The 12,313-nt window shown below is 36.4% G+C and overlaps 1 protein-coding gene across 1 annotated transcript in view; it reads right to left on the reverse strand.

Annotated features, from left to right (window-relative positions):
- Positions 1 to 12,313, reverse strand: part of SPEF2 (sperm flagellar 2) — a 64,178-nt gene that overhangs the window by 27,493 nt on the left and 24,372 nt on the right. The window contains 8 exon segments of the mRNA XM_063320417.1: positions 1,556 to 1,713; positions 2,502 to 2,607; positions 4,368 to 4,615; positions 5,455 to 5,558; positions 6,356 to 6,429; positions 9,110 to 9,188; positions 9,403 to 9,533; positions 10,005 to 10,224. Coding sequence (XP_063176487.1) covers positions 1,556 to 1,713; positions 2,502 to 2,607; positions 4,368 to 4,615; positions 5,455 to 5,558; positions 6,356 to 6,429; positions 9,110 to 9,188; positions 9,403 to 9,533; positions 10,005 to 10,224 — 1,120 coding nt within the window.

Below are 12,313 nucleotides of genomic sequence, written 5' to 3' on the forward strand. Positions count from 1 at the left end.
GTATAGCAAAATACTACTGAATGTAGTTAGCACTTCAGAGCAGGATTCAATCCTAGGATCTGAACTGATGTCTGGAAAGATATCAGCATCTTGTCAGTGACCACAGAAGGATCCTACAACAACCAGATTTTTAGATTAACATTAATCAGCTGCTCAGAATCATGTGCATGAATTCTTGCCAGTTTTCCTGTGGATTTGGAAATATTCAAAGAAAATAAACAGGCTTGCATTAAACCACTGTTGTAACAATCCTGCCTTTTTGTTTGAAAGAAGATTAACATTTAAAGAATAGATGTGTTTTGTTTTACTTTAAGTGTAACAAATCTGCTTCTGAAAAACACTGTCTTGCTGAGTGCTTCAATGGAAAAACTGCTGTCATTCCCCTGATTTAAGTTTATAAGAATAAAAAACTTTTGGCCATATAAAATATTTCAACTACTTCAGCTTCTGGCAAATACTTTGAGAACCAACCTCTGGATTTTGCTTTACCATGTCACTCCTAGAATGCTACTGATGTCTGACTAATTAATATACATACTCATACCACTGTTATGCTTACATAAACCTAATAGTGAATGATTTCTTGGAATCTATCAACCAAATATGAAACTAGACATTATTAACTGATCACAGGGATTATTTTTTCATGGGGAATAAATAGTCCTTATCGTACTTCTACAAGATAGCTGGGTTCTAACCAGAAAATCTCAACTCCATTTGCATCAAGAGGAATTTTACCATTGACTCCAGCAGGGCTATAATTTATATCAACCACTTAAAAAACCCAATTCCAACCAGGTAGTTCGTTTAAACCTCTCCATTCAGTTTTCAGTTATGTGTGATTTTTCCAAGAATTTTTCATGAACTGGAAACCTTGTGCAGGAGTGAGTGTAGAAGACACATCAAGACTTTCTTATAATAATTATGAAGAAAAAACCTGGCTATTCAGAAGTCTGCTTATCCTGGTTAACTTGATGCATCTTCTCCCCTGGATGCTTCATGTTCTTCCCTTTTTTATTTTTAAGTGAGTCTTTCCTTTTGGGTGATTAATAGGAAAAATGGAATAAAGATGCACCAAAACACATGTCAAAAACATTCCAAGTTATCCATGTTTTTAAGCTGCTGATGATAAATGAATATATGCTGATAATGGCACGTTAGTCTTTCTTACACCATTATGCTATCACATATGCTGAAGATGCTAGTAATATTACAGTAATGTTGAAACCAGGAAAAATAATTGAATTTAGTAATCATTTACTTCACGGAGTTTAAATAAATCCAATTGACACTTTCTTTTAAATATTTTAAAAGTTTTTCTCAAACGATCGTTACAATTATGTGAAATTAGTCCATATGCTCTGAAAAGGAAAAAACACAACAGAAAAGTTCAGAGTTCTGGTGCAGTTATCACTAACTCACATATCCCCAAAGTCTTCAGGGCCACTGAAAATGTATGTTTCCGTACAGTTACATATATTAAGTATTAGTGTTAATTATAAAGAACAAAGTCTTTTCTTACTGAACTGTAAAAGGTAAGAACAGTAAATCTTACTTCTATTCTGTTTTTTGGCAATTTCTTCCTTTATGATTTCCTTCACTGTTTCACACACGAGACTTTCTTCTGTCTCTGCATTGACTTTCACTAGAATATTTTGATGGACTGAGAACCATTTCTCTAATTTTGGCCACATGTCTAGAAAGCTGGAGATTCTACAAAAATCATATTAATGTATACAATTAAAATCTAACTAATGGAAAATAAAACATTTTTCCAAATTAGTAAACAAAAGAAAAACTAGACTATCTAATGTAATACTATAACAAATCCAGGCAATATATTTTGTAAAATAATACCCCATCACATCAACCCCTTCATTTTCAACATAGGAAAATTTTCAAAATCCTACTTTTAACTAGTCATATATTTTGTGCTCTTTCTTGTCACAAGCTAAACCTACTTTCTCATATCACAAATAAAAAAATAATAATCAATAATATAATACTCTGAAATACTTAATAGTATTCAAATATTTAGAAACAAAACTTATTGTTCTTGATTTTGCTATTTATGGAAAGTAAACACCTAATGATTCAGTAAAATATACAAAACTAATTGTTTTTTATTAATGCAAAAGTGGAGATACCATTTTAGAAAATCAAGTGCATTTCACTTCACATGTTATATGACGTACCTCTGATATATCTATGCTGAGGTAGATATATATACATATATATACACGTATGGTTCATGCAATATATATCTGAAAAAGAAATCCTCCTTAGAAGGATACCTTGGAAAAGCAAAACATGAATTCTTATCTTCTAGGATTATTTATATTGTGCCAAAAATGAAAGTATTCTTTAGGCTCCACATTAGAGAAACTCCTAAGTAAATTCTTAACATTAGGCACGTCAGTACTATCATGGATCACATATGAGATTCAGATTAATTACATGACTACACATCTGGCAACTTTTTTGTACTTCCTATAACATACCTTTGTAGCACTTGGTCCCTGGCTAAGTCAATCTTCTCTTCTAGGATTTCAGCATCTGAATTTTGATTGTTCTTCTGTTCAGTTTGAGATGACTCTGATTTATCTGCTGTGTGGAAAATAGCATATGAGAACACATACTGAAAAAGACAAACATGCAGGTAGTTACTCGCCTGAAGAAAGGTAATTATTAAGAGAAAAATTTCAGTGTTCCTTGATCTTAAATTTCTAAATTTAAAAATTGGGTACCAAACTTCCAAAAAGAAAGGAAAAGTCAGAGAAAATCATAGTAATACACAATTAAACTGGAAACTACCTGAAGATAGCATCTTGCCTCTTCCTCTGTTGAAATGCATAGCCAACCATAGCACTAACATTTCCTGATAGATGCTTTGCAGTCATAGAAATCTCCAGGTGTAGAGAGGGGCATTCCTTTGGGTGGTTTGTTTCAGGCTTATCTACTCTAACAGTTACAAGGTATTTTACCACTCTAATCTGAATCTTCCTTGAAGTAACAACGAGCAGATATTCCACGGCATTGGGAGAATAGGTATTCTCTCTGAGTCTTCTCTAAATTAGAAAAACCTTTAATTGATTAGAAATAAGCCATTTTTTATAGATTTCTGATATTTTATTGTTCTTTTGACTCCTTCTATCAATCACCACATTATATGTTATAAAACAAATTCTGTTTGGATTTCTGAGATTATATAATTATTATCACATTGTCAAAGTGTTTTGGCAACAGAAGATCTTTAAATTAACAAGAATTTCAAGTGTCTACAGATTTATTTTTACCACATTGTTAGCAGAAGCTCTAATGATTTTTCTTCATCCTCACTCCTACCTATACATAAAAGCTAAAGGTAAATGGTGCTTTAAATCGAGCCATGTGCCATGTAAATGCTGCAGTGAAAACAATGAAGAGGAATCTCCTTATAATTTGGACAATATGGGACATATTAATGAAAAAAACTTATGTTTCGCCAAGGTGAGTAAGGGCAATTAAAAATGTGTGGTCTGGAAGGGAAACAGCCCTCAAAAAGTCTGTGATGCCTTTGCCTTTTTTTGGCCAAAATTAACAATTTATGATTGTTCACTGACTAACTGAAGGCAAGACAAAGACAGTAGTCAATAGGGAATGAGTGTTGGCACTCCCAGGGAATGCATGTTGGCACATCCCTTTGTTTATAATTTCCTTCATCCCAAATGTGTCTGCTGGAGAAAAATACTGTGTACACACACTCATTTGTAATGAGGCATATTTCTGCATCTGTTGTAACTTGTGGTTTTTTTTCTGGCTGCTGCTTTATGTGATATCTAACACCAGCCACTGTTCTATCTCAGCCACAGTGAGAATTCACTACAAATACAAACAAGCATATACATATGCACTTGCACACTTTTGATCTGCCTTTGATTGAATCAAATAAAAGTATTTGAAATAATCTGGAGGCACTCAAGGTGATAATGCACAATTAATGAAAGTGATACAGTGAGATGTAGAAAAATTTTTCAGTAATACTATTTTGCTCCAATAAGTATAATTTGCAGGTATATCTGGTAAATAATGTTTGGAATTAATGTGTTACTTATACCTACTCACGTACTTTTAGACAGCTAAAGTTAAAAGGGGCCTTACAAATGGAGAAGAAAGCTGTCAAGAAATCACAATTTCTTGTGATTACTAATTTCATAATTGTCAGAGGAAAATACAGATATTATATAATTTAGTATTTTTAATTAAAACATGCAAGTTGCTATTATGTTGCAAAGTACTCACAATTTAGTCATTTCAGTATTACAACAATCTTTGCATATCAGAATCTGCTTGTTATGCTACTTGGTTAAAAGTAGTTGGAAACTTACACTTCAAGTTAGCCACACGGTTCAGTGCCACGGTGTCTGAAATATCCAACAATACAGAAACATCAAATGCAGGTGAGGTAACAGGAGGCTTGTCAGGAGCCCTGGGATCTGTAACAAGTGAGAGCTTTCCAGAATTTGCATCTTTTGCTTCTGGGTCAATCCCTGTATAGGCTTTTTCAAATAGCTTTGCCTGATTAATTGTCATTGGAAAGCCATCTACAATCCACCCCTTCTCCGGTGGTATTTGGCTAAAAGAAGAAGAACTAGAATTATACAGAGAATTGACAGCATAATAACAACACCTAAAGAAGAGCTTGCCCTAGCAGTCTTTCAATTTGAATTCAGAATATGACAGACACAATTAAAACTTAAACTGCAAAGCAATGAATTTTAAATCAGAAAAATCACATCAAGCCTAACTAAGAGTGAAAAAAGGCAAAAACAAAACAGTTTTTGCTGTCTTAATAAATAAAATTTTCAAAAAAACTCTCTACAGAGACTGATCAGAGGTGTAACTTCACTATTCTCTACTAACTTTTGCACTGAAGTAACAAATAGCAAAATGTTTTGTACCTCTAAAATATACTAACGGGACTAATATAACTTAAGTGACATTCATGTGGGAACTTATGTGATAATTGCACATCCAGGTAGTTGAGACAATTTTCTGTCAGAAAGAGTAGACAAAAGTAAGTAACCTAACTGCTGAAGAATGAATGCTTGTATCATGCATTTCACAAAATCTAAAATAAAAAATACTAGCAGATGCTGAATAGCTTCCAACTAATAAATAAAATAGAGACATTAGTTATATTTAATGACTATGTGATAGTTGTGTATATTTTTACCTACCTTCAGTAGCATACAATAATGCCTATATAATTTAGAGCTAGACTCTACTGGTAGCAATTTACTGCTAGCATAAAACGAGCATTTACTAACTTCATTAATTAGCTCCACTTTCCAAGTAGAAGACTCCAGTGTTCAAAAAATACCTTAATGAAGAGAAATGACTAAATCTGGACTACAAGCTGGATAATTACATTCTAATAAATAACTGAGGAAAAAAAGCTATGCAAGTTCATACTTAATGGCTTCCAATAGGATGTCAATTAGTAATTCATCGGGAATACTTTTTCCTTTCTTCAAGAATTTCTGTGATGCGGCACCAAGCTGTGCACGTACAGATAGCTGTGGAAGAATGCAGCGTAAGACTAATATGCTCAGAATGTTCACAACACTCAGTGTTAAAAAGAGTATGATTCTGCTTTACATTTTATTTATTTATTTATTTTAAATGTTTATTGTGTTATTTATTTATATTTAATATTTATTTTTATCTATAAAGGAGAAATAGTTTCAACTGATGTAAAAAAGGCCTAATTTAATTGAAATCTCCAACTGATTTACATCATTATATCCATGAAAATGACAGACAGAAACAAGGCTGTGAAAAAAGGGATATGGAAGACAACACAAAAAAGCTTAAGTTCTAAGCTTATTCTGATTTTCTCTACCATAAATCCACTGATGGTTTCCTTCAGCCGCATTAATTTCATTAGTTCTGCAGAGATTCTTTTATATGTTAGCTTTCAAAGTATTTTCCAGTGAGCATTAAAATCAGTGTAGAAATAAGTACTTCTGAACATAAATAAAAGAAACCTTGTAATGGGATGAATGATCTTCTTGGCAGCAGCAAGATCAGGAATACATTTTTGCTATCTCAAAAATGACATAGAAAGTATGATATCTCACATAAATGTGAGGTTTAACAAGAAGGTACAGAACTTTAATAATATGTACAATTCTAACCAACAAACAAAATAATAGATTTTTATAATAAGCTCTTTTAATATTTCATACAGACAATGGTTTCAGTGAGGTCAATAAATTAATTCAGAACAATCAAAGGGTGTCACCATTTAAGTAATTTAACCATTTTAATTAATGCATCTTTATAAACTAGAGGCTCAAATTGGATTACAAACCTTGGACGGGTCATCCTGACTGTAATCTGATTTAAATTCTTGCCCAGATGGATTCTTTTTGACAGGACAATTGCCTAAAACGGGTACATTGTAAAGTTTGAAAATTCTATTACTGTAAGATTTATTAACACAGATAAATAATAAAAGTATATGTCTCAGTACTGTTCTTAGTTCTTTGAACTAAGATGCACAAACTATATACATTTGTTAGAATCATAGGATCATTGATTAATTCAGGTTGGAAGCAACTCCTGGAGGTCACCTAGTTCAAGTTCAACCTTCTGCTCAAAGTAGCAACACTTAAAAGGTCAGACCAGGTTGCTCAGTTGTTTACCCAGTGTGGTCTTGAAAACCTCCAAGGATGGAGACTACACTACCTTGCCAGGCAATTTATTTCAATGCTTGATGGTTCTCATGGGGAAAAGGCCTAGTCTTATGTCTAGTCAGAAGGGAAACAAGAAGGGCTTTTACAGGTATCTCCACAGCAAAAGGCAGGCTAGGGAACATGCAGGCCTCCTGAAAGAGACATGCAAAATACTGAGGTATCCCAAGCCCGCGAGACTAACAGGGAAGTCTGCAAGAAAGGCTTACCCTTGATGGAGGAGGATCAGCTAAAGGGGCATTTAAATACATTGGAAATACACAAATCTGTGGGACTTCATGGCATATACCCACACATGCTCAGGAACTGGCCAGTGTGGTTACTAAGGCATTCTTAATAGTCTTGGCAAGGTCCTGGTGAGTGGGGAGATTCCTAGGATTAGAAGAATGCAACCGCCACTCCTCTTCTCAAGGAAAGCAAGAGGGGGGAATTGGGAATGTACAAGCCAGTCAGCCTCACCACAGTCCCTAGGAACTGATGGAACAAATAAGCATGGAAACCATTTCCAAGAATATTACAGACAAGAAGACGACCGGGAGTTGTCAGCATGGATTTATGAAGGGGAAGTCATGCCCGACTATGCTGACAACCTTCTACAATGAGGCGGCGAGCTCAGTGATTGAGAGAGGATCAGTGTATGTCGTTTACATTGACTTCTGATACTGTCTTCCTTAACGTCCTCATAGACAAACTGATGAAGTACAGACCGGGTAAGTGGTCACTGAGGTCGACTGAAAACTGGCTGAACTGCCAGGCTCAAGGGGTTGTGATCAGCAGTGTGAAGGCCAGCTGACGATCAGTGATCAGTGGTGTAGCCCAAGCGCTGATTGCGAGACCAATACCGCTTAACATCTTCATTAACAACCTGCGTGATTGAGACAGAGTGCATCCTCATCAAGTTTGCAGACGACACAAAACTGGAAGGAGTGTATGATACACCAGATGGTTGTGCTGCCCTTCAGAGGGACCTTGATGGGCTGGAGAAAAGGGCTGACAGGGATCTCATGAAGTTCAGCAAAGGGAAATGCAAAGTCCTGCATCTGGTGTGGAAAACCCCATGCCTTCAGTACCAGGTGGGGGTCAACTGTCTTTAAAGCAGCTGCGGAGAGAAGGGCTTGGAGGCCCTGGAGGAGAACAAGCTGACCATGAGCGAGCCCTTGCTCTTTGCCCTTGCAGCAAAGAAGGCCAGCAGCATCCTGGATCACAATAAGAAGATTTGGCACTGCTGAGACCATATCTGGAGTGCTGTGTCCTGTTTGGGACTCCCCAGTGCAAGAAGGACATGGACGTATCGCAGCAGGTCGAGAGAAAGGCCCTGATGAATGCTACGTTCTGGGAGTATCTGACATATGAGGAGAGGCTGAGAGCTGGGACTCTTCAGCCTGGAGAAGATAAGACCTCAGGGGAATCCTATCAATGTGTAGGAATATCTGTGGTGGGGAGGGGACTAAAGAAAAAAAAGATAGACTCTTCTTAGTCATGCCAAGTAAAATGACAAAAGGCAACAGACACAAACTGAAACACAGGAAATTTCATTTAAACATAAAAATATTAACTGTAAGGGCTACAGATATTGGAACACTTTTCTCAGTGAGGTTGTGGAGTCGCCATCCTTGGAGATGTTCACATCCAGCTGAACAAACTCCTGAGCAACCTGCAGTAGTGACCCTGCTTTGAGGAGGATGATTGGACTAGATCTCCAGAGGTCCCTTCCACCCTCAGTCATTCTGTAATTATGAGTTTAGGTGGCTGAGCCCAGTGTCTGTTCTTTTGTTGATAAGATCTGTTGTAAAGAAAGGTAAAGTGAGGAGAGGTGAGGGCTTGCTCTTCCTTGCTTTGGAAGCTTGCTTTTAAGCTGAAGCTCTCATCGTGGACCCTGGCTGTGGTAAATTAGAGCTGTGTAACAGCCATGTCTGCACCCCGTATCCTGTCTCCTTGATTCTGACCTTGGTCCACACCTGCTGACTTGAGTTTCCAGCTTGACCTCAGACTTGCTTCATTGGCAGAATTGCAGGGTTATCACCAGTCTGAGGCTGATGCTGACCAATGTCTCTGGAGCCGATAGTGACCCTGACTTCAGTCGACACCCCCACACTTTGTTGGTGAATGTTGGTGCTTCCTGCATTGCTATTGGTCTTGTCACCTATCTCACCTTCCTTCATGACGCAGCTTGCACTTGCTGCTCCCCGACACTAGGAATGTGTGGGAACAGGAAATTCATAGTGGAGACTACTGTGAAAAGTCAGATGACACGTATACTACCTCAAATATACAAAAGAAAGGGGAATCGCCATTTAAATCTAATAGGATAAGAATTAAAATTTAATTTTATAAGTACATATATAATATATTTAAATAAACTGTATATATACCTCGGGTTCCATTGACACGTGTTTCCGTTTGGAGTTTCTTTAGAACTTTCAGTGGTGATTTTGATAAGTTCTTCTGGACCTTGTATCAATTATGAAAGGAAATGGATTAGAAAGGAAACTATATTACAAGAAAAACAAGACTGTCAACTCAATCTGACTCTTGAAGCCTTGTAGGTCAAAAGAGAATTAAGTTTGAAATTGAGCAAAAAATTGAAACAATATGCTTTCTTCTTTATATATTTCATTCTCATCTCCCTGTGGGAGCCAAACCCAAAATTTACAAAAATGCTTACCTCATTTTGTTCCACCGAATTCTCTGCTTCTTGTGGAATCACATTGTGTTCGCATTTCATTTCACTTCTAAGAAAAGCTTGGATGGCCTCCTGAACCAGAGTATCAACTGATAGTACCTGAATATTGCAAACTAATACAAAAAAAATTAGATAACTTTGCAGTTTGAGTTGAGCATACATACACAGATCCTATTACTGGCAATTAAATTAATTATTTCGTTTGGCCTTTTGACATGAGTTGTTTCCACTGTCTCCTCTCTGTAACCACTGCATGGTGCGTATCCACAATCACACAGATATCTTGGTAGTCTCTTCCACAATAAACATCCCCAGAAAAGTTTGCCAAAAGCTTTTTCAATTTCTCAGTGCAGAAGTAATACTATATTAACACTATATTCAAGATCAGGTGCTTTTAACCTTATTTTGGAAGATAATGGATGAATGACTTGCAACCCACCCCTGCAAAATACAGATGCATCTGAAGTTCAAGGACTAGCAATGCAAGGATTTGCCCAAACACTTTTCATTGTAAGAGTGGGATTTTAATGCAAATAAACATTTTTAAGAATTCTAGGAAAAAAAAAAACCACAAACAACTCTACCTTTTTCAATAAACTTTACACAGGTGGTTTTTCCACTAAAAAGTTTTCCCAAAATGCATCCCTTGATAGGAAATGGAGGAAACAGAGGTGGTGAAGATTTGGGTTTTGGAGGATAGAAAATCTCCATCAGTCTATGAAGCACGTGACCCAATATGTTATTATTAGGAGGAGGTTTGTTTTCACTGTTCTCTTCAGTTGGGCACCATTCCCCTGTCATACTCTGTAAAAATGACAAATTACCAAATAATTTGTCAATATGCCTTGTCTTCCTTCTACATACATGGATTTATACACAAACATGATACATACGTCAAACAAATCTGAATAGTACTAAATAATAAAATATTTTTAGAATAGACCCTTGTTAAAAGCTATAATTATGTCATAATGATCAAGCATTTATTGATATTCACTAATACCTAGTTGAGAGAGACAAGTACTCCTACAAGCATTTTCATAGATTCCTAGAATAATTTTTTTTAATTCCAAGAACATGACAAATCATTTCACTAATACCCCAGAATGAATCAGTAGCAGATTTTTGGAATAGAAGCTCAGTATCCTAATATTCAGCACTCTAAAAGATGAGCAACATCATTGCCCAGTATTACATAAAAATAATTTAAAATTTTCATAGAATCATACAATCATTTAGGTTGGAAAAGACCCTTGGGATCATCGATCCCAACCATCATCTCCACTCTACAAAGTTCTCCCTTACACCATATCCCTTAACACCACATCTAAATGAGTCTTAAACACATTCAGGGATGGTGACTCCACCACCTCCTTGGGCAGCCTATTCCAGTGTCTGACCACTCTTCTGTGAAGAATTTTTCTTATGTCCAGCCTAACCCTACCCTGCTGCAGCTTGAACCCATTCCCTCTTGTTCTATCGCTAATTACCTGTGAGAAGAGACCAGCACCAACCTCTCTTCAATGGCCTTTCAAGTAGTTGTAGAGAGTGATGAGGTCTCCCCTCAGCCTCCTCTTCCTCAAGCTAAACAGTCCCAGCTCTTTCAGTTGCTCCTCATAAGATTTATTCTCCAGGCCCTTCACCAGCTTCGTTGCCCTCCTCTGCACTCGCTCCAGCACCTCGAGATCTCTCTTGTATGGCGGTGCCCAGAACTGGACACAATACTCGAGGTGTGGCCTCACCAGTGTTGAGTACAGGGGGACAATTACCTCCCTCCTTCACGGACAAAGATTTCAAATATATATATTTGCCTAACACATATTCAATAAAGAGAAAAAAAATAACAAAACCACTAATCCCAAACAAACAAACAACCATACAATTCAAACGATTTTAAGGGAAGGAAATACTGAGTAGGAATTACTCTAAAACCGATATAAATTTATCAGTGGTATGAGTTACCAGCATAGAGCTTAATGAGGTTTTGCTAGTAAAGATGCTCTCACTAACAATCACATTGGAAGAAAGAATGAAAGGATGTAGTCAAAAGAATTGAACACGGAATTGCACATTTGCTACTCTAATATATACTCTACCAGCATTGGATCTTGTAACACTAGGAAAGTCAGTTTTTAGTATGCAGGATAATACTAATCCCGTACTAATTATTATTTGGTTGCAGGCTACTAAACATCTGTTTAGAAGATACGTGGACTAACAATACTCTCATTTAGATTCTAGCTTGTCACTGCACTTGGGGTGCACAATAAAGGATTGAGAGGCAAACACAAATGTTTCAGCAAGAGAAATTCCAACTATGAAAAAAAAATGAAGGCAAAAAATGTTCACAATGAGAGTGGTTAAGTACAGGAATGATTGCACAAAGAGTCTGTGGAATCTGTATCCTTGGAAATACCTGAAAGCTGACCAGACGCATAGTTGAGCAACCTTATCTGACACAGAAGCTGGCCCTGCTTTGAGCAAACAGGTTGAACTAAATGACCTCCACATCCCTTTCAACCTAAACAATTGTATCATTCTATAAATTAAATATTTAATCCCCATCAACAGAAGCTATGAGTTTCAAAGTTCTACTGAAAGATAATGTTTTGAATTCATGTTCCAGGTAGAATAGGCAATCTTTTCCTGAACTTACTATCATGAATGATGTATTGCCACAGCACACATTCTAGTATCAGAACTTGATCAGTGTTGACTTTGAAGATAAGTGCATTAGATAGAACAACACAATGTAAGTCACTATAACACTAAATTAAAATATCACCTATTTTTAATCATTAAAACCAAACAAAAAAAAAGTCTTTTTGGGTTGCACAATATCCCCTCTATAATGTATCTCAGAAAACATACTTCTTAATATGTAAGTGAAAAG

Source organism: Chroicocephalus ridibundus, chromosome Z (genome assembly GCF_963924245.1).
Source record: "Chroicocephalus ridibundus chromosome Z, bChrRid1.1, whole genome shotgun sequence".
Classification (NCBI taxonomy): domain Eukaryota; kingdom Metazoa; phylum Chordata; class Aves; order Charadriiformes; family Laridae; genus Chroicocephalus; species Chroicocephalus ridibundus.